Genomic DNA, 27,837 nt, shown 5'->3' with positions numbered 1-27,837 from the left:
GTTCAGCTTTTCTGATGTATCAAATACTTATGTCATGCAATAAAATGCAAATTAATTACTTAAAAATCATACAATGTAATTTTCTGGATTTTTGTTTTAGATTCCGTCTCTCACAGTTGAAGTGTACCTATGATACAATTTACAGACCTCTCTGTGCTTTGTAAGTAGGACAACCTGCAAAATCGGCAGTGTATCAAATACTTGTTCTCCCCACTGTACGTAACCCAGCCAGAAGCCATGGATTACAGGCAACATTTGCACTGAGCTAAAGGGTAGAGCTGCCGCTGTCAAGGTGCGGGACTCTAACCCGGAAGCTTATAAGTCATCCTGCTATTCCCTCTGATGAACCATCAAACAGGCAAAGTGCCAATACAGGGCTAAGATTGAATTGTACTACACTGGCTCTGACGCTCGTCTTTTGTGGCAGGGCTTGCAAACTATTACACACTACAAAGGGAAGCACAGCAGTGAGCTGCCCAGTGACACGAGCCTGCTAGACGAGCTATATCACTACTATGCTCACTTCGAGGCAAGCAACACTGAGGCATGCATGAGAGCATCAGATGTTCTGGATGACTGTGTGATCACACTCTCCGTAGCCGACGTGAGTAAGACCTTTAAACAGGTCAACATTCACAAGGCTGCGGGGCCAGAAGGATTACCAGGACGTCTGCTTCGGGCATGTGCTGACCAACTGGCAGGTGTTTTCACTGACATTTTCAACATGTTCCTGATTGAGTCTGTAATACCAACATGTTTCAAGCAGACCACCATAGTCCCTGTGCCCAAGAACACAAAGGCAACTTGCCTAAATGACTACAGAACCGTAGCACTCACGTCCGTAGCCATGAAGTACGTTGAAAGGCTGGTCATGGCTCACATCAACACCATTATCCCAGAAACCCTAGACCCACTTCAATTTGCATACTTCCCAAACAGATCTACGGATGATGCCACCTCTATTACACTCCACACTGCCCTTTCCCACCTGGACAAAAATAACACCTATGAGAGAATGCTATTCATTGACTACAGCTCAGGGTTCCACACCATAGTGTCCTCAAAGCTCATCACTAAGCTGGGACTAAACACCTCCATATAAGCTGGATCCTGGACTTCCTGACGGGCTGCCCCCAGGTGGTGAAGGTAGGTAGCAACACATGTGCCACGCTGATCCTCAACACTGGAGCCCCCAGTGGTGCGTGCTCAGTCCTTTCCTGTGCTCCCTGTTCACTCACGACTGCATAGCCAGGCACAACTCCAACACCATCATTAAGTTTGCAGACGACACAACAGTGGTAGGCCTGATCATGGACAACGACGAGACAGCCTATAGGGAGGAGGTCAGAGACATGCCTGGTGGTGCCAGAATAACAACCTCTCCCTCAATGTAACCAAGACTAAGGAGATCATTTTGGACTACAGGAAAAGGAGGACCGAGCACACCCACATTCTCATCGACGGGGCTGCAGTGGAGCAGGTTGAGAGCTTCAATTTCCTTGGAGTCCACATCACCAACAAACTAGAATGGTCCAAACACACCAAGACAGTCATGAAGAGGGCACGACAAAGCCTATTCCCCCTCAGGAAACTAAAAAGATTTGGCATGGGTCCTCAGATCCTCAAAAGGTTCTACAGCTGCAACATCGAGAGCATCCTGAGTGGTTGCATCACTACCTGGTAAGAGGGTAGTGCGTACGGCCCAGTACATCACTGGGGCTAAGCTGCCTGCCATCCAGGACCTCTAAACCAGGCAGTGTCAGAGGAAGGCCCTAGAAATGGTCAAATATACCCAGTCACCCCAGTCATAGACTGTTCTCTCTACTATCGCATGGCAAGCGGTACCGGAGTGCCAAGTCTAGGACAAAAAGGCTTCTCAACAGTTTTTACCCCCAAGTCAATAGACTCCTGAAAAGGTAATCAAACGGCTACTCAGACTATTTGCATTGTGTGCCTCCCCAACCCCTCTTTGACGCGTCTGCTACTCGCTGTTCATCATTTATGCATAGTCACTTTAACTATACATTCATGTACATACTACCTCAATTGGCCCAACCATCAGTGCCCCTGCACATTGGCAAACTGGGCTATCTGCATTGTGTCCCACCACCCACCACCCGCCAATCCATCTGTTACGCTACTGCTACTCTCTGTTTATCATATATGCATAGTGACTTTAACCATATCTACAAGTACATACTACCTCAATCAGTCTGACTAACCAGTGTCTGTATGTAGCCTTGCTACTGTTATAGCATCGCTACTGTACATAACCTCACTACTGCTATTTTTCACTGTCTTTTTACTGTTGTTTTTCTTGATTTACTTACCTATTGTTCACTGAATACCTTTTTTTGCACTGTTTGTTAGAGCCCTTTAAGTAAGCATTTCACTGTAAGGCATTTCACTACACCTGTTGTATTTGACGCACGTGACAAAAAAACTCTGATTTGATTTGCTGTGTTGTCATGTGTTGCTGCCTTGCTATGTTGTTGTCTTAGGTCTCTCTTCATGTAGTGTTGTGTTACCTCTCTTGTCATGATGTGTGTTTTGTCCTATGTTTATATTTGATTTATTTATTCATTTTTAATCCCAGACCCCATCCCCACAGGAGGCCTTTTGCCTTTTTGGTAGGCCGTCGTTGTAAATAAGAATTTAAATAAAGGTTAAGTAACATAAAAAAAAAATACAAATATATGATCACAAAGTTCCATGCTAACCTTTAACATTACTAGTCTTCTCTGTGGAGTTGAAGCAGCGATGTTCAGCTCTGCATGTTATTGTGTTCAGGGTTTTCCATTGGCTTGAGGGAAGAGTCAGGTTACTGCTGATGCTCTGAGTTGTGCTGCTGGCCTGGTTCACTGGGGTCCTGCTGGTTGGGTCTTTTCCATCCAGAAGCCAGGACACTTTGGCGTCATATGCAGAGTGGACCACACATGTAGCTGTTACCTCAGTCTGTGTCATCACTGTCCTGAATCTGGGGGTCTCCAGGTGGAGGGATGGAGTAGACGAGGGAAACGCTGAGAGCAAAACAGATGAATGTGGAGATAAAATCGTAAAATAGTGTTTTATACTCCAAGGTAATTAGGTTTTGATTTATGACTTTTGAAGCAAAACTTTAAACAGGTAAGGTGCTTCTGTAAGTTTACAAACTACCTGTGCATAAACTGGTGCTCTTCCTGACAGTTTTCTGAAGATCTTTGTCATCTACCTCACAGATGAAGTCCTTTCCCTCATTCCACTCCTGCTGTGTTACTGTGATATGACTGGTTAGTGCCACATGTCCGTCTTCTCCCATCCTTATCTCATTGTCTGCTGCAGACCTCTGTTCAGACCCAGAGAGCCACTTGATCTTAGGGTTGAAGCCCCACCCAGAACACATGAGTTTCTGGGTCCCTGAGCCAGACGACTCCTCACTGGGGACAAGAAGGAGTTCCATGGACAGTTCACCTGGAAAGAACACCATTTCCTTTTTACATTTTAGCCCTGGAGTGCTGAATGAATATCATGCAACAAACAATGGAAACATAATTTCATGTTGGTAGGTCTTTCTACATTTTCAAGCATTTGAGAAGGTATAATTGGGTCAGATGAGAGAAGTTCACTCACCAAAAAGCTTGACTTTGGAGCTAGACACCAAGCTGTTGGAGAAACCTTGGTTAACTTTACAGGTGAAAGTGTTGTCTGTCTTCCAGTGTGATTTGGGGATAGAGAACCGTCTGGTGAGTGAATGGGGGCCTTTGGAGGCAGGCAGATCCACATACTGTTTCTCAGGGAAATCAACACCATTGGCCTGAAAGGTGACATAGAGGTCACTGGAGGAGAGTTGTGTGATGGCACACTCCAGCACAGCACTGTCTCCCTTCAGTAACTCTGGGAGAGACCTCTTGATCAGAACTGTGGTAGTGCTGCTCACTGCAGGTCCTGGAGAACACACACAGAGGAGAGGGGTAAACAGGAGAAAGGAACACTGATCTGGCTTCAGTGTCAATAATGTCTACTTTTTATGGGGGAGGACAGAAGAATACTGAATGTTTTGCTGTACTTATCTCTGTATATATCTCATTCAAAGACTCAATCATGGACATTCTTACTGACAGCTGTGGCTGCTTTGTGTGATGTATTGTTGTCTCTACCTTCTTGCCCTTTGTGCTGTTGTCTGTACCCAATAATGTTTGTACCATGTTTTGTGCTGCTACCATGTTGTGTTGCCACCATGTTGTTGTTATGTTGTGTTGCTACCAATTGTGCCAGAAGAAATGGCAGCAGTTTTACAGGCACCCAACCAATTGTGCTATTATGTGGGGATTTTTCATGTTATTTGTAACTTACTTTGTACATAATGTTTCTGCAACCGTATCTTACTGCAAAAAAGAGCTTCTGGATATCAGGACAGCGATCACTCACATCGGATTAGACAAATAATTTTTCTTCAACAAGCAGGACGCACAGGACATTCTCAGAACACCCGACAAGGCCAACAACCCAGTTATTTTCAAGTGGAAGAGACACAGGTACAGAGGACACAGAGCGGGGTGCTTCGTAAGGATCCGCAGAAAGCGAGTGGGATGCTGCCGTTAACGTCAATATTACTCGCCAATGTGTAAACATTGGACAATAAATTAGATGAGGTACGATCACGAATATCCTACCAACGGGACATCATAAACCGTAATATCTTATGTTTCATGGAACCGTGGCTGAATGATGACATGGATTTTCAAGCTAGCGGGAAATACGGTGCACCAGCAAAATAGAACCGCACACTCCGGTAAGACGAGGGGGGATCTGTGCATATTTGTAAACAAAAGCTGGTGCACGAAATCTAAAGAAGTCTCTAGATTTTGCTTGCCTGAAGTAGAGTATCTTGTGATAAATTGCAGACCACACTATCTGCCTAGAAAGTTTTCAGCTATACTTTTGGTGGCCGTTTATTTACCACCACAAACGGATGCTGGCACTAAGACCGCACTCAGTCAGCTGTATAAGGAAATAAGCAAACAAGAAACCGCTCACCCAGAGGCGGCGCTCTAGTGGCCGGAGACTTTAATGCAGGGAATCTTAAACCAGTTCTACCTAATTTCTATCAACATGTCAAATGTTCAACCAGAGGGAAAACAATCCTAGATCATCTGTACTCCACACACAGAGACGCGTAGAAAGCTCTCCCTTGCCCTACATTTGGTAAATCTGACCACAATTCTATCCTCCTGATTCCTGCTTACAAGCAGAAATTATAGCAGGAAGCACCAGTGACTCGGTCTATAAAAAGGTGGTCAGATGAAGCAGATGCTAAACTACAGGACTGTTTTGCTATCACAGACTGGAACATGTTCCGGGATTGTTCTGATGGCATTGAGGAGTACACCACATCAGTCACTGGCTTTATCAATAAGTGCATCGAGGACATTGTCCCCACAGTGACTGTACGTACAGTGGGGAGAACAAGTATTTGATACTCTACCCATTTTGCAGGTTTTCCAACTTACAAAGCATGTAGAGGTCTGTAATTTTTATCATAGGTACACTTCAACTGTGAGAGACGGAATCTAAAATCCAGAAAATCACATTGTATGATTTTTTAAGTAATTAATGAGCTTTTTATTGCATGACATAAGTATTGGATCACATACCCACCAGTAAGAATTCCAGCTTTCACAGACCTGTTAGTTTTTCTTTTAAAAGCCCTCCTGTTCTCCACTCATTATCTGTATTATCAGCCCAGAACTACACGGCAGGACCTTGTCAATGACCTGAAGAGAGCTGGGACCACAGTCTCAAAGAAAACCATTAGTAACACATTACGCCGTCATGGATAAAAATCCTGCAGTGCACGCAAGGTCCCCTTGCTCAAGCCAGCGCATGTCCAGGCCCGTCTGAAGTTTGCCAATGACCATCTGGATGATCCAGAGGAGGAATGGGAGAAGGTCATGTGGTCTGGTGAGACAAAAAATTGAGCTTTTGGTCTAAACTCCACTCGCCGTGTTTGGAGGAAGAAGAAGGATGAGTACAACCCCAAGAACACCATCCCAACCGTGAAGCATGGAGCTGGAAACATCATTCTTTGGGGATGCTTTTCTGCAAAGGGGACTGGACGACTTCACCGTATTGAGGGAGGATGGATGGGGCCATGTATCGCGAAATCTTGGCCAACAACCTCCTTCCCTCAGTAAGAGCATTGAAGATGGGTCGTGGCTGGTTCTTCCAGCATGACAACGACCCGAAACACACAGCCAGGGCAACTAAGGAGTGGCTCTGTAAGAAGCATCTCAAGGTCCTGGAGTGGCCAAGCTAGTCTCCAGACCTGAACCCAATAGAAAATCTTTGGAGGGAGCTGAAAGTCCGTATTTCCCAGTGACAGCCCCGAAAGCTGAAGGATCTGGAGAAGGTCTGTATGGAGGAGTGGGCCAAAATCCCTGCTGCAGTGTGTGCAAACCTGGTAAAGAACTACAGGAAACGTATGATCTCTGTAATTGCAAACAAAGGTTTCTGTACCAAATATTAAGTTCAGCTTTTCTGATGTATCAAATACTTATGTCATGCAATAAAATGCAAATTAATTACTTAAAAATCATACAATGTAATTTTCTGGATTTTTGTTTTAGATTCCGTCTCTCACAGTTGAAGTGTACCTATGATACAATTTACAGACCTCTCTGTGCTTTGTAAGTAGGACAACCTGCAAAATCGGCAGTGTATCAAATACTTGTTCTCCCCACTGTACGTAACCCAGCCAGAAGCCATGGATTACAGGCAACATTTGCACTGAGCTAAAGGGTAGAGCTGCCACTGTCAAGGTGCGGGACTCTAACCCGGAAGCTTATAAGTCATCCTGCTATTCCCTCTGATGAACCATCAAACAGGCAAAGTGCCAATACAGGGCTAAGATTGAATTGTACTACACTGGCTCTGACGCTCGTCTTTTGTGGCAGGGCTTGCAAACTATTACACACTACAAAGGGAAGCACAGCAGTGAGCTGCCCAGTGACACGAGCCTGCTAGACGAGCTATATCACTACTATGCTCACTTCGAGGCAAGCAACACTGAGGCATGCATGAGAGCATCAGATGTTCTGGATGACTGTGTGATCACACTCTCCGTAGCCGACGTGAGTAAGACCTTTAAACAGGTCAACATTCACAAGGCTGCGGGGCCAGAAGGATTACCAGGACGTCTGCTTCGGGCATGTGCTGACCAACTGGCAGGTGTTTTCACTGACATTTTCAACATGTTCCTGATTGAGTCTGTAATACCAACATGTTTCAAGCAGACCACCATAGTCCCTGTGCCCAAGAACACAAAGGCAACTTGCCTAAATGACTACAGAACCGTAGCACTCACGTCCGTAGCCATGAAGTACGTTGAAAGGCTGGTCATGGCTCACATCAACACCATTATCCCAGAAACCCTAGACCCACTTCAATTTGCATACTTCCCAAACAGATCTACGGATGATGCCACCTCTATTACACTCCACACTGCCCTTTCCCACCTGGACAAAAATAACACCTATGAGAGAATGCTATTCATTGACTACAGCTCAGGGTTCCACACCATAGTACCCTCAAAGCTCATCACTAAGCTGGGACTAAACACCTCCATATAAGCTGGATCCTGGACTTCCTGACGGGCTGCCCCCAGGTGGTGAAGGTAGGTAGCAACACATGTGCCACGCTGATCCTCAACACTGGAGCCCCCCAGTGGTGCGTGCTCAGTCCTTTCCTGTGCTCCCTGTTCACTCACGACTGCATAGCCAGGCACAACTCCAACACCATCATTAAGTTTGCAGACGACACAACAGTGGTAGGCCTGATCATGGACAATGACGAGACAGCCTATAGGGAGGAGGTCAGAGACATGCCTGGTGGTGCCAGAATAACAACCTCTCCCTCAATGTAACCAAGACTAAGGAGATCATTTTGGACTACAGGAAAAGGAGGACCGAGCACACCCACATTCTCATCGACGGGGCTGCAGTGGAGCAGGTTGAGAGCTTCAATTTCCTTGGAGTCCACATCACCAACAAACTAGAATGGTCCAAACACACCAAGACAGTCATGAAGAGGGCACGACAAAGCCTATTCCCCTCAGGAAACTAAAAAGATTTGGCATGGGTCCTCAGATCCTCAAAAGGTTCTACAGCTGCAACATCGAGAGCATCCTGAGTGGTTGCATCACTACCTGGTAAGAGGGTAGTGCGTACGGCCCAGTACATCACTGGGGCTAAGCTGCCTGCCATCCAGGACCTCTAAACCAGGCAGTGTCAGAGGAAGGCCCTAGAAATGGTCAAATATACCCAGTCACCCCAGTCATAGACTGTTCTCTCTACTATCGCATGGCAAGCGGTACCGGAGTGCCAAGTCTAGGACAAAAAGGCTTCTCAACAGTTTTTACCCCCAAGTCAATAGACTCCTGAAAAGGTAATCAAACGGCTACTCAGACTATTTGCATTGTGTGCCTCCCCAACCCCTCTTTGACGCGTCTGCTACTCGCTGTTCATCATTTATGCATAGTCACTTTAACTATACATTCATGTACATACTACCTCAATTGGCCCAACCATCAGTGCCCCTGCACATTGGCAAACTGGGCTATCTGCATTGTGTCCCACCACCCACCACCCGCCAATCCATCTGTTACGCTACTGCTACTCTCTGTTTATCATATATGCATAGTGACTTTAACCATATCTACAAGTACATACTACCTCAATCAGTCTGACTAACCAGTGTCTGTATGTAGCCTTGCTACTGTTATAGCATCGCTACTGTACATAACCTCACTACTGCTATTTTTCACTGTCTTTTTACTGTTGTTTTTCTTGATTTACTTACCTATTGTTCACTGAATACCTTTTTTTGCACTGTTTGTTAGAGCCCTTTAAGTAAGCATTTCACTGTAAGGCATTTCACTACACCTGTTGTATTTGACGCACGTGACAAAAAAAAAAACTCTGATTTGATTTGCTGTGTTGTCATGTGTTGCTGCCTTGCTATGTTGTTGTCTTAGGTCTCTCTTCATGTAGTGTTGTGTTACCTCTCTTGTCATGATGTGTGTTTTGTCCTATGTTTATATTTGATTTATTTATTCATTTTTAATCCCAGACCCCATCCCCACAGGAGGCCTTTTGCCTTTTTGGTAGGCCGTCGTTGTAAATAAGAATTTAAATAAAGGTTAAGTAACATTTAAAAAAAATACAAATATATGATCACAAAGTTCCATGCTAACCTTTAACATTACTAGTCTTCTCTGTGGAGTTGAAGCAGCGATGTTCAGCTCTGCATGTTATTGTGTTCAGGGTTTTCCATTGGCTTGAGGGAAGAGTCAGGTTACTGCTGATGCTCTGAGTTGTGCTGCTGGCCTGGTTCACTGGGGTCCTGCTGGTTGGGTCTTTTCCATCCAGAAGCCAGGACACTTTGGCGTCATATGCAGAGTGGACCACACATGTAGCTGTTACCTCAGTCTGTGTCATCACTGTCCTGAATCTGGGGGTCTCCAGGTGGAGGGATGGAGTAGACGAGGGAAACGCTGAGAGCAAAACAGATGAATGTGGAGATAAAATCGTAAAATAGTGTTTTATACTCCAAGGTAATTAGGTTTTGATTTATGACTTTTGAAGCAAAACTTTAAACAGGTAAGGTGCTTCTGTAAGTTTACAAACTACCTGTGCATAAACTGGTGCTCTTCCTGACAGTTTTCTGAAGATCTTTGTCATCTACCTCACAGATGAAGTCCTTTCCCTCATTCCACTCCTGCTGTGTTACTGTGATATGACTGGTTAGTGCCACATGTCCGTCTTCTCCCATCCTTATCTCATTGTCTGCTGCAGACCTCTGTTCAGACCCAGAGAGCCACTTGATCTTAGGGTTGAAGCCCCACCCAGAACACATGAGTTTCTGGGTCCCTGAGCCAGACGACTCCTCACTGGGGACAAGAAGGAGTTCCATGGACAGTTCACCTGGAAAGAACACCATTTCCTTTTTACATTTTAGCCCTGGAGTGCTGAATGAATATCATGCAACAAACAATGGAAACATAATTTCATGTTGGTAGGTCTTTCTACATTTTCAAGCATTTGAGAAGGTATAATTGGGTCAGATGAGAGAAGTTCACTCACCAAAAGCTTGACTTTGGAGCTAGACACCAAGCTGTTGGAGAAACCTTGGTTAACTTTACAGGTGAAAGTGTTGTCTGTCTTCCAGTGTGATTTGGGGATAGAGAACCGTCTGGTGAGTGAATGGGGGCCTTTGGAGGCAGGCAGATCCACATACTGTTTCTCAGGGAAATCAACACCATTGGCCTGAAAGGTGACATAGAGGTCACTGGAGGAGAGTTGTGTGATGGCACACTCCAGCACAGCACTGTCTCCCTTCAGTAACTCTGGGAGAGACCTCTTGATCAGAACTGTGGTAGTGCTGCTCACTGCAGGTCCTGGAGAACACACACAGAGGAGAGGGGTAAACAGGAGAAAGGAACACTGATCTGGCTTCAGTGTCAATAATGTCTACTTTTTATGGGGGAGGACAGAAGAATACTGAATGTTTTGCTGTACTTATCTCTGTATATATCTCATTCAAAGACTCAATCATGGACATTCTTACTGACAGCTGTGGCTGCTTTGTGTGATGTATTGTTGTCTCTACCTTCTTGCCCTTTGTGCTGTTGTCTGTACCCAATAATGTTTGTACCATGTTTTGTGCTGCTACCATGTTGTGTTGCCACCATGTTGTTGTTATGTTGTGTTGCTACCAATTGTGCCAGAAGAAATGGCAGCAGTTTTACAGGCACCCAACCAATTGTGCTATTATGTGGGGATTTTTCATGTTATTTGTAACTTACTTTGTACATAATGTTTCTGCAACCGTATCTTACTGCAAAAAAGAGCTTCTGGATATCAGGACAGCGATCACTCACATCGGATTAGACAAATAATTTTTCTTCAACAAGCAGGACGCACAGGACATTCTCAGAACACCCGACAAGGCCAACAACCCAGTTATTTTCAAGTGGAAGAGACACAGGTACAGAGGACACAGAGCGGGGTGCTTCGTAAGCATCCGCAGAAAGCGAGTGGGATGCTGCCGTTAACGTCAATATTACTCGCCAATGTGTAAACATTGGACAATAAATTAGATGAGGTACGATCACGAATATCCTACCAACGGGACATCATAAACCGTAATATCTTATGTTTCATGGAACCGTGGCTGAATGATGACATGGATTTTCAAGCTAGCGGAAATACGGTGCACCAGCAAAATAGAACCGCACACTCCGGTAAGACGAGGGGGGGATCTGTGCATATTTGTAAACAAAAGCTGGTGCACGAAATCTAAAGAAGTCTCTAGATTTTGCTTGCCTGAAGTAGAGTATCTTGTGATAAATTGCAGACCACACTATCTGCCTAGAAAGTTTTCAGCTATACTTTTGGTGGCCGTTTATTTACCACCACAAACGGATGCTGGCACTAAGACCGCACTCAGTCAGCTGTATAAGGAAATAAGCAAACAAGAAACCGCTCACCCAGAGGCGGCGCTCCTAGTGGCCGGAGACTTTAATGCAGGGAATCTTAAACCAGTTCTACCTAATTTCTATCAACATGTCAAATGTTCAACCAGAGGGAAAACAATCCTAGATCATCTGTACTCCACACACAGAGACGCGTAGAAAGCTCTCCCTTGCCCTACATTTGGTAAATCTGACCACAATTCTATCCTCCTGATTCCTGCTTACAAGCAGAAATTATAGCAGGAAGCACCAGTGACTCGGTCTATAAAAGGTGGTCAGATGAAGCAGATGCTAAACTACAGGACTGTTTTGCTATCACAGACTGGAACATGTTCCGGGATTGTTCTGATGGCATTGAGGAGTACACCACATCAGTCACTGGCTTTATCAATAAGTGCATCGAGGACATTGTCCCCACAGTGACTGTACGTACAGTGGGGAGAACAAGTATTTGATACTCTACCCATTTTGCAGGTTTTCCAACTTACAAAGCATGTAGAGGTCTGTAATTTTTATCATAGGTACACTTCAACTGTGAGAGACGGAATCTAAAATCCAGAAAATCACATTGTATGATTTTTAAGTAATTAATGAGCTTTTTATTGCATGACATAAGTATTGGATCACATACCCACCAGTAAGAATTCCAGCTTTCACAGACCTGTTAGTTTTTCTTTTAAAAGCCCTCCTGTTCTCCACTCATTATCTGTATTATCAGCCCAGAACTACACGGCAGGACCTTGTCAATGACCTGAAGAGAGCTGGGACCACAGTCTCAAAGAAAACCATTAGTAACACATTACGCCGTCATGGATAAAAATCCTGCAGTGCACGCAAGGTCCCCTTGCTCAAGCCAGCGCATGTCCAGGCCCGTCTGAAGTTTGCCAATGACCATCTGGATGATCCAGAGGAGGAATGGGAGAAGGTCATGTGGTCTGGTGAGACAAAAAATTGAGCTTTTTGGTCTAAACTCCACTCGCCGTGTTTGGAGGAAGAAGAAGGATGAGTACAACCCCAAGAACACCATCCCAACCGTGAAGCATGGAGCTGGAAACATCATTCTTTGGGGATGCTTTTCTGCAAAGGGGACTGGACGACTTCACCGTATTGAGGGGAGGATGGATGGGGCCATGTATCGCGAAATCTTGGCCAACAACCTCCTTCCCTCAGTAAGAGCATTGAAGATGGGTCGTGGCTGGTTCTTCCAGCATGACAACGACCCGAAACACACAGCCAGGGCAACTAAGGAGTGGCTCTGTAAGAAGCATCTCAAGGTCCTGGAGTGGCCAAGCTAGTCTCCAGACCTGAACCCAATAGAAAATCTTTGGAGGGAGCTGAAAGTCCGTATTTCCCAGTGACAGCCCCGAAAGCTGAAGGATCTGGAGAAGGTCTGTATGGAGGAGTGGGCCAAAATCTCTGCTGCAGTGTGTGCAAACCTGGTAAAGAACTACAGGAAACGTATGATCTCTGTAATTGCAAACAAAGGTTTCTGTACCAAATATTAAGTTCAGCTTTTCTGATGTATCAAATACTTATGTCATGCAATAAAATGCAAATTAATTACTTAAAAATCATACAATGTAATTTTCTGGATTTTTGTTTTAGATTCCGTCTCTCACAGTTGAAGTGTACCTATGATACAATTTACAGACCTCTCTGTGCTTTGTAAGTAGGACAACCTGCAAAATCGGCAGTGTATCAAATACTTGTTCTCCCCACTGTACGTAACCCAGCCAGAAGCCATGGATTACAGGCAACATTTGCACTGAGCTAAAGGGTAGAGCTGCCGCTGTCAAGGTGCGGGACTCTAACCCGGAAGCTTATAAGTCATCCTGCTATTCCCTCTGATGAACCATCAAACAGGCAAAGTGCCAATACAGGGCTAAGATTGAATTGTACTACACTGGCTCTGACGCTCGTCTTTTGTGGCAGGGCTTGCAAACTATTACACACTACAAAGGGAAGCACAGCAGTGAGCTGCCCAGTGACACGAGCCTGCTAGACGAGCTATATCACTACTATGCTCACTTCGAGGCAAGCAACACTGAGGCATGCATGAGAGCATCAGCTGTTCCGGACAACTGTGTGATCACACTCTCCATAGCCGACGTAAGACCTTTAAACAGGTCAACATTCACAAGGCTGCGGGGCCAGAAGGATTACCAGGACGTCTGCTTCGGGCATGTGCTGACCAACTGGCAGGTGTTTTCACTGACATTTTCAACATGTTCCTGATTGAGTCTGTAATACCAACATGTTTCAAGCAGACCACCATAGTCCCTGTGCCCAAGAACACAAAGGCAACTTGCCTAAATGACTACAGAACCGTAGCACTCACGTCCGTAGCCATGAAGTACGTTGAAAGGCTGGTCATGGCTCACATCAACACCATTATCCCAGAAACCATAGACCCACTTCAATTTGCATACTTCCCAAACAGATCTACGGATGATGCCACCTCTATTACACTCCACACTGCCCTTTCCCACCTGGACAAAAATAACACCTATGAGAGAATGCTATTCATTGACTACAGCTCAGGGTTCCACACCATAGTGTCCTCAAAGCTCATCACTAAGCTGGGACTAAACACCTCCATATAAGCTGGATCCTGGACTTCCTGACGGGCTGCCCCCAGGTGGTGAAGGTAGGTAGCAACACATGTGCCACGCTGATCCTCAACACTGGAGCCCCCCAGTGGTGCGTGCTCAGTCCTTTCCTGTGCTCCCTGTTCACTCACGACTGCATAGCCAGGCACAACTCCAACACCATCATTAAGTTTGCAGACGACACAACAGTGGTAGGCCTGATCATGGACAACGACGAGACAGCCTATAGGGAGGAGGTCAGAGACCTGCCTGGTGGTGCCAGAATAACAACCTCTCCCTCAATGTAACCAAGACTAAGGAGATAATTTTGGACTACAGGAAAAGGAGGACCGAGCACACCCACATTCTCATCGACGGGGCTGCAGTGGAGCAGGTTGAGACCTTCAATTTCCTTGGAGTCCACATCACCAACAAACTAGAATGGTCCAAACACACCAAGACAGTCATGAAGAGGGCACGACAAAGCCTATTCCCCCTCAGGAAACTAAAAAGATTTGGCATGGGTCCTCAGATCCTCAAAAGGTTCTACAGCTGCAACATCGAGAGCATCCTGAGTGGTTGCATCACTAACAGGTAAGAGGGTAGTGCGTACGGCCCAGTACATCACTGGGGCTAAGCTTCCTGCCATCCAGGACCTCTAAACCAGGCAGTGTCAGAGGAAGGCCCTAGAAATGGTCAAAGATACCCAGGCACCCCAGTCATAGACTGTTCTCTCTACTATCGCATGGCAAGCGGTACCGGAGTGCCAAGTCTAGGACAAAAAGGCTTCTCAACAGTTTTTACCCCCAAGTCAATAGACTCCTGAAAAGGTAATCAAACGGCTACTCAGACTATTTGCATTGTGTGCCTCCCCAACCCCTCTTTGACGCGTCTGCTACTCGCTGTTCATCATTTATGCATAGTCACTTTAACTATACATTCATGTACATACTACCTCAATTGGCCCAACCATCAGTGCCCCTGCACATTGGCAAACTGGGCTATCTGCATTGTGTCCCACCACCCACCACCCACCACCCGCCAATCCATCTGTTACGCTACTGCTACTCTCTGTTTATCATATATGCATAGTGACTTTAACCATATCTACAAGTACATACTACCTCAATCAGTCTGACTAACCAGTGTCTGTATGTAGCCTTGCTACTGTTATAGCATCGCTACTGTACATAACCTCACTACTGCTATTTTTCACTGTCTTTTTACTGTTGTTTTTCTTGATTTACTTACCTATTGTTCACTGAATACCTTTTTTTGCACTGTTTGTTAGAGCCCTTTAAGTAAGCATTTCACTGTAAGGCATTTCACTACACCTGTTGTATTTGACGCACGTGACAAAAAAAACTCTGATTTGATTTGCTGTGTTGTCATGTGTTGCTGCCTTGCTATGTTGTTGTCTTAGGTCTCTCTTCATGTAGTGTTGTGTTACCTCTCTTGTCATGATGTGTGTTTTGTCCTATGTTTATATTTGATTTATTTATTCATTTTTAATCCCAGACCCCATCCCCACAGGAGGCCTTTTGCCTTTTTGGTAGGCCGTCGTTGTAAATAAGAATTTAAATAAAGGTTAAGTAACATTTAAAAAAAATACAAATATATGATCACAAAGTTCCATGCTAACCTTTAACATTACTGGTCTTCTCTGTGGAGTTGAAGCAGCGATGTTCAGCTCTGCATGTTATTGTGTTCAGGGTTTTCCATTGGCTTGAGGGAAGAGTCAGGTTACTGCTGATGCTCTGAGTTGTCCTGCTGGCCTGGTTCACTGGGGTTCGGCTGGTTGGGTCTTTTCCATCCAGAATCCAGGACACTTTGGCGTCATATGCAGAGTGGACTACACATGTAGCTGTTACCTCAGTCTGTGTCATCACTGTCCTGAATCTGGGGGTCTCCAGGTCGATGGATGGAGTAGACGAGAGAAACGCTGAAAGGAAAACAGATGGAGAATTCACAAGACTTTTAGATTTGGATTGTTAATAGGTTTTTCAATTGTACACTTTTCTATACCCATCCTCTGGCCCAATACACAGTTCTGCCACTGAAACCCACCTGAGCAAATGCTGGTGGTCCTGGAGACTGGTGTTCCTGTAGGTGGTCCTTGTGCTGCATTGTGGGTTGCCTTGCATGTGACCTCTGACCCTTGAGTCCATTGGCTCCGGTCCAGCTCCAGCTGGCTGTTCAGGCTGAATGTTTTCTCCTCACCTTCTACACTCTGCAGCTTCCGCTGGACTGGAGATGTGGTCACAGTCTTGTCATCTAGCAGCCACTCCACACTCAGCTTGTCAGGGTAGAACCCACTCAGGATGCAGAGGATTCCCACCTTTGATCCTACCTCCAGTTCCTCCCAGAGAGGATACAGTGTGATATTTGGAGGAATGACCCGCTGCACTAATACAAAGTGGAAGGAGGAAGAAAATTCAGGGCCACTTTTTGACTTTGACAATTTTTTCCGATTTGGTGATTAACGTGATGTAAACCAAAGTCAGATTGTAAACTTTTAATCAAATTCTTCATACCTTTTTTTATGCAGTTTAAAGTAACCCAGTCTATGAAAACCAGGCCTGGGCTGAGTGTAATGACTTTTAACATAACCTAGATGGAGCTATGGACCTATTAGGTAGCTGGCTGACTGGGCACTGAGAACTGGTAATGGTAGTGGTCAGATGTGGAGTTGGAGGGTTGTGAAACACAGGTGTTAGAGCAGGACAGGCCTCAGCGAACAGGGAATGCAGCAGGCGGAAGCGTGGGGTAACACCCTGGTCCCAAAAAAGCATCCCAAAAAAGAGAAGTGAAACATGTTGAGCAACCGTGTGTATTAGAAGCCAGGTGTGTGTCTACTTCTGCTTAAGGAAATCAGTTTCCATTTGCATGTTTCTGAGCTATCTGCATGAAGAGTTATCTTGTATATTTCTGTTATGTAACTTCTTACCACTCGGTGTTACACTTTCATTGTTATGACAACCCATCAAGCTATTTCTGAAAAGTTTGCATACCAAGTTTAGCAAGGCCCACTGATTCCAGATGTGTTCATGCAGAACCCAGTGCGCAAACAGCATCCAGCAAAAATAAGATGTAGATTACTTACTGTAGATTCATCCACACATCACAACAGCCATGCAGTTCTAAAATCACTTTTAAAACACTTATACTAATGTAACCGTAATTAATAAATGTGTTTCTTCAATGTTTATAATATATTATAACGCAGCATTCTAGCTGCATTTTCTTTCTAATGAATGGAGAAACGCTAAGGGAAGAACAATACACTGTTGTTCACTTCAGTTACACTTTTATTATCTTAATAGTTTAAAAAGGCACAATGAAATATTTACAAATCTAACCTCTACAGTTGAACTATTCAAACAAATCAACAATAAAGACAAGCAGGAGAACAGTTACATGTATTGTATCCATTCATATACTGTATTGTAAGTATGAAAAGTTATATCTTCTTCAAGTACTTCAAACTCAGTTTCTTCATTTCACCTGAAATAAGAAGCAAACATTTGTTCACTTCAATTACTTACAATAATTGTGACATCTCTTTAGATACAATTATTATTTTTATTAGCTGACACTTCAATAAAATTACTTGTGTAATTAACTATACTTATATATAATATAACTATTAGGCCTATATAATAATATAGTTATAATGTAAGTTATATATAATATATTTAGGTTATTACTGTATTCCCTCTCACTAGTATGCCTCTGGCAGAGAATTGGAACACACAAAACAGGCCTATGTGTACATTCATGTCTTGCTAGAATCTGTTTATGTTGCTACTGAAAGTTCTACCACGCATACATGGATTGTTTGTTTGAATGTGGATCCATACAGACTATGGAACTTTCAGAACCAAAATGTCTTCCTTTCCCACTACTCTTCCCACATTACAGTCATGGCGGCAGCGTAGCCTAGTGGTTAGAGCGTTGGACTAGTAACCGGAAGGTTGCGAGTTCAAACCCCTGAGCTGACAAGGCTGACATCTGTCGTTCTACCCCTGAACAGGCAGTTAACCCAGGCCGTAATTGAAAATAAGAATATGTTCTTAACTGACTTGCCTGGTAAAATTAGGTAAAATTAAAAAATTCTAATTAAGTTAACTTTATTTTTGCATTTTAGCTAACCCTAACCTCTTATCCTAATTCTCCTAACCTGCTACGTTAATTCTCCTAACCTTGCTGCGGCAGGTAGCCTAGTGGTTAGAGCATTGGGTCAGTAACTGAAAGGTTGCTGATTTGAGTCCCTGAGCTGACAAGGTAAAAATCTGTTGTTCTGCCCCTGAGCAAGGAAGGCAGCTAACCCACATTTCCCTCAGCTCTGAAAATGTGGATGTTGATTATGGCAGCCCCCTGCACCTCTATGATTCAGAGGGGTTGGGTTAAATGTGCAAGACAACTGACTAGGTATCCCCCTTTCCCCTAACCTGCTACAAAAAAAAGTCAAATCTGACAAAAGCTTATCCCATTTAGTAAAAACCCCAGATTCCCAACAAGGCATTACCTTGATGGCAGTTGCTCCAACACCATACAGCAGAGTTATGAGGAAGAGTATGATGAAGGTGAAGGCTGTTTTTCCCATGCTGTCCCTGTCGGTTTCCATGGTGTTGCTGCATGGACAGTCAGTCAACACGAGACAATCTGCATGTGGATATGAGAACAGTGTCAGTAGGCAGTCAAAACGGTTACTCATCACTCTGGTGCCCAGTCTGAAACCCAATCACAAACCCCAACTTCTGGACACTTATTGATGGCTCCTAAGAAATCTGAAAGTATTTGTTATAGATCTTAGTTCCGCCATTGCTCCAGCCATATTGTTAACAAGGGGAGTTTTGCATGTAGCCTACCCTTACTGTTCATTGCAGATCTAAAGGGGCTATCAAGTGTCAAACGGTTGGAATGGGTATACTTTCGACTGTTTTATGGGAAACCATGCATAGTACAGCTGTCTCCGGTATCAGTCATAGATAATACTGTCTCCGGTATCAGTCATAGATAATACTGTCTCCAGTATTAGTCATAGATAATACTGTCTCCGGTATCAATCATAGATAATGCTGTCTCCGGTATCAGTCATAGATAATACTGTCTCCGGTATCAGTCATAGATAATACTGTCTCCGGTATCACGCATAGATAATACTGTCTCCGGTATCAGTCATAGATAATACTGTCTCCGGTATTAGTCATAGATAATACTGTCTCCGGTATCAATCATAGATAATACTGTCTCCGGTATCAGTCATAGATAATACTGTCTCCGGTATCAATCATAGATAATACTGTCTCCGGTATAAGTCATAGATAATACTGTCTCAGGTATCAGTCATAGATAATACTGTCTCTGGTATTAGTCATAGATAATACTGTCTCCGGTATCAATCATAGATAATACTGTCTCCGGTATAAGTCATAGATAATACTGTCTCCGGTATCAATCATAGATAATACTGTCTCAGGTATCAATCATAGATAATACTGTCTCCGGTATCAGTCATAGATAATACTGTCTCCGGTATCAGTCATAGATAATACTGTCTCCGGTATCAGTCATAGATAATACTGTCTCCGGTATCAGTCATAGATAATACTGTCTCCGGTATCAGTCATAGATAATACTGTCTCCGGTATCAGTCATAGATAATACTGTGATATTCGGTAGGACGTGAGAATAAAATCTAAAGCATACTTTGTCTACTGGACTTGAGCATGTTTTTTCTGCCTCACCCCCTATGACCTTTCATCAATTACTGAGTTATTACTTAACGAATACAACACATTGAAAATCTAAAACATGAGGATATCAAACCAGCAGTGAAGGTGACCCTGACTTGCTTTGGCCAAACGGCACACTTGCCGATCAATGGGGACTTCCAACTTCTACTTGGCTTGGCTTGCTTCTTGTGAACGAATCCTAGTCATATCTCATCCATTTCCAAACCCATGGTGGTAGACTTGAATCAATAGAACAGGCATATAGCATTTCTATAGGTGAGACCCAGTAGCGGGAACAGAAGCACACAAAGCCAAACAACAAGAAGACAGGACAGCCTGATTAAGTTCAATGCACTACATCTGATTACACCAAAGACATGAGGAGAATATCTGAAACAGCAGATAACTGGGTTGCTAATGCTAGAGCTACACTTCCATAGTTCATTCCTATCATCAGGGGAACATTTTAACAATGTGAGTGTATATCACTTCTCTATTGTGTACAAGACTCTAGCTCAGTGTGCAAAATAAGCTTTATACTAATACATTATTCAGTGTCCACCATTACTGTATTACAGATATATTGCATGGTAATTGTGACCTGATTGCAAATGTAAAGCATCAATACTTTGCTTGACTTGATTTGTCACTTTATCATTAGTTTTAGTAGTCTGAGAGTTGACATTTTCCCCAAACAGAGATACTGAAGCTATGCACAAAAGTGGTGAGACGGGACAGACATGAGTAGGAACTGCATGACATACAGTACATCAACAGGATTAATGATTTAAAGTTTTTATTTGGATTTTCATTCTGCATTTAAAAGACACACAACATGTTATGTCACTGACACAAACAGCAGAGGTAACACGCAGCAACACACATCAACAAAACACAACACAACCTCTACTGGGCCTTGCAGCTCTGAGGCACATTCAAGCTGAGGTTAACTAGGTTGGGTTGGTTTGAGGTTCTGTCAATGGTTCTCATAAGAATTTTTGTGGACTTGATCATGCTTTCGTGGTAAACTACACAGCTATACACCACTTCTTCGTTCTTCCACAAGTCATTGCTAAATGTGAGCTGACTGTAGACAGAGTAGGTCCTTCCTGATTGAATCTGGCTAGTGGTGTTGAATTGGTACAATGCTGAACTGCTCGTTCTCTCCACCAGCTCATCGTCAACAAGCCAAGCCACTAAAACGTCCTTGGGGTAGAAGTCTTTGACGTAGCAAGTCAGGGTCACCGTATTATCACTAGTTTGTTCTGCTGGAGCCAGCAGAAAGACAGATGGACGCTGTGGATCTCCTCCTGGAAGCATGAGAGAACAGTCAGGGCTTCTCCCCATGCAAGTACTTGGCAGACAATTTACATTTAGCTAAATGCTGCCTATATTAAGCCAATCAAACAATGTCTTCCCTCACAGGAGTTTCGTCTAGAGAGGCCAAAGGGACCCTTCATAGACAAGCATTTTGTCATTTTGCAGTCAGTCATCATCTGATTTAATCAGATCAAATTGCTATCAGCTCCATTTGGTTCCTTGCAACTCTGACAATTAAAGTCACTTTTCACTAGTCGACACAATCTCCTATCATAATGTTTTATTCCCACATGATGGACAATTGGATCTGTTTAATAGGTTTTGAAACATTGTAAATATGAAATCCCAATTAAGTAAAAAGAAAAGTGAGGGGGAAACCAAAGCAGTGTGTCTTACCGGTCTCCCTCTTGTAGGCTTTCTTTACCAAGGACCCCAGGTTTTCCAAGTGATCTACAGCGCAGTAGAATACTGTCCCATTGCTCCAGTCCTCATAAGTGATGTCAAGTATGGCAATTTTGTCAGTGACACCCTTTCGGCTGGTTAAGGTCTTTCCCTTGTCATTTTCCCATTTGACACTCATGAAGCCAGGAACTAGTTCAATGACATCGCACACAAGCTCAGCTTTTTTGTTCATAAGCATATCCTCAAGAGACGGCTCGATGATCGTAATGACTACTGAATGTCCATGGACTGGACCTGCTGAGAAAGGATGTAAGGAATGTTCACCAAGCTGTTTGTGACAACAGCAATTATAATGTAAACAGTTTGTATGTTTTGGATCAATGTAGGTTATTCTGTTTTCCCTCCAGCTGGCTGGTCACAATCAATCCTTTTTCATGCATGGGCTATTTTTACACAATTTAAGAAAAACCTTTAAGTGCTAATTAGAAAAATGTGCTAACTTTTCAATCTGGCCTAGAGCGCTGTCACAAAAGCTCTGCTTCTTGATGCTCCTTTAATGAGATACCAAGAGAAGATAATCTGACGTATTTTACTCACCATCTGATGAAGTGTAGCCCACAGTTCTCCTCACATTTCCAGCTTTGTTCTCAAACACGCAAGTGAATGTTACTTCTTCACTCTTCCACTCACTCTCATTGACTCTGAGATAGCTGGTTGTGCTGTACAGAGTTCTCTCACTCTTCTTCTCACTCTCACAAGAACTCGTGAAATCAGATACAACTTCTTTTTCTGTTCCTTTTTCCATCCTCATCCATTTGATTGTGTGTGTACGGGGTGAAAAGTCATTGGCAAAGCAGGCGAAGGAAGCCGTCTTATTTTCTGACATCTCCTCTTTAGAGGGGGTCATTACGTAAAGAGACGGCTGCTGCAGATATTCCGCTAAAAAACAAACATACACATATATATATATATATATGCAGAAGCAGAGAGAAAACAACATACATTTGCAGAAGCTGGCATAGGCTACACATGCGCAGTAAAGATGAACAGAACAGCTAAACAGCTTATGGGAAATGTCATGGTAACAGAGTGACAGTGAGACTCCGATATTTCACTTCTAAAATGTTTTTCAAACTAAAATCAGAGATTGCAAAGTTAAACAAACCATGCAACTCTATCCACAAGGACTGATTTTTAAAATTTCCACAGAAAATGTTACAAAAACACATTTACTTGAAGAACAGTGAAGACACAAAGTTTGGTAACAGAATGTGTGCTGTCATTCTGTTACCAAACGTTGAATCGGTACTATTCAAGTAAATATTCTTTCATTTTTAAAAAGTGTATGTCAAAGTATATACCGTCTTATACTGTGGACATAGAATAATTATGCTGGCAGACGAAAGCAAAAAGAGCTCAACACTGTTTGATGCATGTCTTCTTAGGGGAGATGGCTTAAATAGTCAGCAACTAAAGGGGCAAGCTACAGCCACTCCAACCAACCCTCATCCTAGTGCCATAGCACATTCACCACAACTAGACTGACACCTATCAATGTTTATACAATTGGCCTAAATGGTTTATTCTACAGTGGGTGACAGTGACACACATGTTGATTGTTACAGTGAAGAGCAATTAGCAATGACTAATGCATTTATTGTTTAATTTGCCCTAAGGTGTCAGGTAATTTTAGGTGTTACTAAATTACTGCATGCGTGTTGATAACAATTGTAATATGTAGGCATCAAAATTATTGTAGACTAGGCTGTATAGTCCATAATTGCAGCAGTGGAATTTTCCAGCAAAAATATGTCTTATTCAGATTTCATAAACTTATTGTCTTCAATATTTTGATTTCTAAAAATGTGTCTTTCAACAAAACTAAACATAAAATTACCCGCAAATTATGATGATCACACAGGCTGTTTTTTTACGAAATTAGTAGATTAATAGGCTACATGGATATAAATACATTAAACTCAATAATATATTATTATTATTATTTTTAGTGACATATGTTATTAAATAGATAAACAAATACATCTTACGTTGTTTTTTCACTGGTACTTTCTTTGAACCAGCAGAATGTTCCACGGCGCATTCAAAAATTTTACTGTCCCAGTCTGCTCTCTTTACACGGAGTTGACTGACTCCCATGTAGCTTCCACCGGTTTGGACCGCAGGGTACTGAACGAAATCAGTCAGGGAATTCCCGCCTTCGTCATTCCATTTGAAGGTGAGGGAGGCAGGCGTGAAGCCAGTGGCAATGCAACCCAGAGTCATCATATCTCCCGTCCCGGAGCCACATTGCGCAAGAGGGAACAAAGTCGGAGCAGTTGATGGGGCTGTAAGATAAATAATGTGTTACTCCATAAAGCCCAACAGTTTTATAGAATACACCATGAAAAAATAAATACATAAATCAACCAACACTGACCAAATAAAATAGTTAACAATTCTGAGGACCTATTCTATTTTACATTGACGGGTTTTTTAACATTCATTACGTAGGCTAGGTTTAATACAGGATGATTTATTACCAGGGTAGGATATGGTTCACTCCAAATACATGCACATCGGTTACACCGAGTTGAATGTGTTATCAAAAACGTAAAATACAATATCCACTGATAAAAGACAGGTAGTTAGGACTGTAGGCTATATACGTTTTTGATTGATTAAACATATATATTTTTATAGATTAAATATTTGTCCTTAAATTTAAGCGATAATTTTCCACTATGAACTATACCTTGCATCAACCAAAATTAGATTCTTACCTGAAACGGTTACTATTGTACCCTGACCCCAGTAGTCAAAATCAGCGTAGCACTGTGCTCAATTACCTTAATTAACAAGTGGTATAAAAAGCATTCTCCCCAGGTTCTATACCCTCTTATTCCCATTCTTAACCAAAATGCGCAAAAGGAACACAATTATTTTGTACACTTTCTGATATTTACGTTTACTGTAATGTTAGGTTATGATGTTTTACTTGAAGTTTGTTTGGCACACTTTAATTCAAAAAGGCTTCATTATAGACATGTATCTTAATTCCATTGCAGATTAAAAGTGACAAACATTTAATTGAATAACCTAAAGGAGAAGAATATAAACGGCTTCAAAATGTATTTGTAAGATTACGACATTTTCAATTGAAAGTCTCACCTGATGAAACAGTAACCATTGTCCCTTTCCCCCAGGAGTCAAAACGGTAGTCACAGTGCAAATAACCAATAACCAATACAGGCTATGCACAAAAACCTGTGCCAATGTAGTTCGATATTTAATATCATCGATATCATACTTTTTAAAGGTTCGTTTTAAAATCACATCAACGAATTTCAGTTGTTTTTGTCCAGATTATGAATACGGCTTTGTTATAGAGTAGGCTGTTTTTGTCCAGATTATGAATACGGCTTTGTTATAGAGTAGGCTGTTTTTGTCCAGATTATGAATACGGCTTTGTTATAGAGTAGGCTGTTTTTGTCCAGATTATGAATACGGATTTGTTATAGAGTAGGCTGTTTTTGTCCAGATTATGAATACGGTTTTGTTATAGAGTAGGCCTACCGTTACTGTTTTTGATCCTCAATTCAATTTAGCAAATTGACAAAATGAAGCCTAGAATCGAGTTCTATAAAAACCACATGCATTTGACTTTTCGAATGATCACTGACACATTTGATGAAATCATAATGCTTTTTCTTACCTGATGAAACGGTAACCATTGTGCCTTTCCCCCAGTAGTCAAACGCATTGTCACAGTGCAATCTTTCAATACGTGCAATGCACAAAAACTACCGCAAGTGAAGACCAAAAATAAATATTTCAAGCCTTTAGGAGAGAGGGACTTTTAACTCAAACTCCAACCTCAATAATAATGCAAAAATAAACAGAATATGTTTTTGTTTTACCTGTGGACACGGTCACCATGGTCCCTTTCCCCCAGTAGTCAAAGTAGTTGTCACAGCGAATGGTCTGACCAATACTTCGTACAAAATCAGTCAAAATAACCTGAATAGTCACTAGTTATGCGTCAATAATGAAATAACTTCTTTAGGTCTGAATGTTAAGGCTACTTACCAGAAGTTATCGTGACTTGGGTCCCTTTCCCCCAGTAGTCGAAATAGTAATCACAGTGATAATTGTTTATATGCCCCTAAACTAAAAACCCAATTCATTTCAAACTATTGCTTCATTAATTTTATTTTGTGGCATATTGATGGTTGGCTCCTTCCCTGGGGAGATGCACTTCCCATCAAAACGGAAGTGTTGCATGAAGTTAACTTCGGCTGAAAGTGTGAGCACATTTTTATTCCTGTCCTTTTTGAAAGTGAGCCCCTGCTTTCTCAATCTGTTGTGAATGTTGATGTATGGGAAGCATCTTGAGCATCATCCTGATAGTTATTGATCCTGATAGGGCTATTTCATTCCATATACTGTGGGTGTGATACCTTGGTGACACACAGAATTAACAATCATTGGTCAAAATCTCTGTTCCTTGTTTCCACACAGTTGCTGGTAGTTGGTCTTGAATGGTGGCCATCATTCCCGAATGTGATATGTATAATTTAGGTCAACGCTTAACACAGACATTTGGCCAAAAAACATTAATGGCCGACCATCACTTAATTGGTCGTCTCTATAGAAACAATTAGAAGACCACAATCATTCCAGTGCCCAAGAAAACCAAGCTGACATGCCTAAATGACTCACCCCGTTGCACTCACCCCTGTCATCATAGTCCTTTGAAAGGCTGGCACACATCAAGGCCAGCATGCCAGACACACTAGACCCACTCCAATTTGCTTAACACTCCAACAGATCCACTCAAGATGCCATCTCCATTGCCATCCATACAGCTCTATCACACCTGGACAAGAGGAACATCTATGTGAGAATGCTGTTCATTAACTATAGTTCAGCATTCAATACCATTGTTCCCTCCAAGCTCGGGCCCTGGGTCTAGACTCCGTCCTTTGCAACTGGATACTGGACTTCCTGACAGGCAGACCACAGGCTACAACAGCTGAGGATTGGCAACACCTCCTCCACTACACTGACTCTCAAAAATACCTCCACTACACTGACTTTTAACACGGGGCCAGACACGACACCAACTCCATCACCAAGTTTTCAGATGACACCACTGTTGTAGGCCTGATCAACAACAGTGATGAGACAAGGGAAGAGGTAAGAGACCAAGCAGTGCATTTCCAGGACAACAACCTATCCTTCAAAATCAGCAAAAAGAAAGAGGTGATTGTCAACTTCAGGAAGCAGGGAGAAGGATATGCCCAATCCACATCGATGGGAGTGCTGTGGCGAGAGTCAGTGACTTCAAGTTCCTCTGCATCCAAATCACAGAGAACCTGACATGGACACACAACAACATCACTCTGGTCAAGAAGGAGAAACAGCTCCTCTACTTCCAAAGGCAGATGCAGAAACAGGGCATGTCCCCCGGATACTCTCCAACTTCTACTGCTGCACCATTGAGAGCATCTTGACCGGCTGCATCACAACCTGGTATGGAAACTGCTCCACTCTCGACCACAAGGACCTTCAACAGGTGGGGAAGACGTCCCTGTCCATCCCTGGTGCCGTGCTCCCACCTGTAAAGTACATTAACGTCAAGCAGTACCTGAGGAAGGCACATAACATCATCAAGGACCCCACATACCCAGCCACAGACTGTTCAGGCCTTTACTGTTTGGCAGACAGCATCGGAGCATTGAGTCTCGGGACTCAGAGACAGCTTTTACCCACACGCTATCAGACTGCTGAACACCTGAACCAGGATGACCACCTCTACACCAACAGTTTATTTGCATGGACTTTTCACAACCTTTGAAGACATGCACTCGCTCACACATCCACTCACATGCCCACACAGTCTGTTTTTTCTGCTACCGAACGGCAAGCGTACCAGAGTGCCAAGTCTGGGACCAAAAGGCTCCTGAACAGCTCTACCACAAAGCTATGAGACTGCTGAACAGTTCATTAAACAGCTACTCTGACTTTCTGCTTTTCACCACCTACCTACATGTAGATAATACTTCAATCAATCACCTAACCAAACCTACATGTACATATTATACCCCAGTACACTGACTCGGTACTAGTACTTGTTGTATATACCCTGTTATTGTTCATTTATTGTGATATTACATTGTGTTACTATTTTCTTTTGATCTATTTGTTAATTTTCATACTTTTTTACGCCTTTGTTGGGAATGCGCTTGTAAGTAACATTTCACGGTAAAGTCTACACTTG

General features: G+C 43.0%; 1 protein-coding gene across 5 annotated transcripts in view; it reads right to left on the bottom strand.

Moving 5' to 3' along the window:
• The window catches only part of LOC118375938 (uncharacterized), a 35,108-nt gene extending 9,492 nt beyond the window's left edge, over positions 1 to 25,616 (bottom strand). For 2 of the 5 annotated variants that reach the window (XM_052519343.1, XM_052519346.1), the window contains exons 1-7: positions 25,270 to 25,430; positions 23,606 to 23,902; positions 16,165 to 16,503; positions 15,740 to 16,039; positions 3,610 to 3,924; positions 3,157 to 3,450; positions 2,721 to 3,020 (exon numbers count right to left, since the gene is read on the bottom strand). In XM_052519343.1, the coding sequence (XP_052375303.1) occupies positions 2,721 to 3,020; positions 3,157 to 3,450; positions 3,610 to 3,924; positions 15,740 to 16,039; positions 16,165 to 16,503; positions 23,606 to 23,902; positions 25,270 to 25,288 (1,864 nt within the window). In that variant the 5' untranslated portion in view covers positions 25,289 to 25,430. Of the gene's footprint in view, positions 1 to 2,720; positions 3,021 to 3,156; positions 3,451 to 3,609; positions 3,925 to 9,229; positions 9,530 to 9,665; positions 9,979 to 10,130; positions 10,433 to 15,739; positions 16,040 to 16,164; positions 16,504 to 23,605; positions 23,903 to 24,725; positions 24,760 to 25,269; positions 25,431 to 25,474 lie in introns of those variants that run through there. The other 3 variants (XM_052519347.1, XM_052519344.1, XM_052519345.1) reach the window with 3 other exon arrangements.
• Positions 25,617 to 27,837: the final 2,221 nt, after the last annotated feature.

The sequence above is a fragment of the Oncorhynchus keta genome, chromosome 5, assembly GCF_023373465.1.
Source record: "Oncorhynchus keta strain PuntledgeMale-10-30-2019 chromosome 5, Oket_V2, whole genome shotgun sequence".
Taxonomy (NCBI): domain Eukaryota; kingdom Metazoa; phylum Chordata; class Actinopteri; order Salmoniformes; family Salmonidae; genus Oncorhynchus; species Oncorhynchus keta.
Note: the sequence above shows the minus strand (reverse complement) of the source record. Positions and strands in the feature narration are given on the sequence as shown.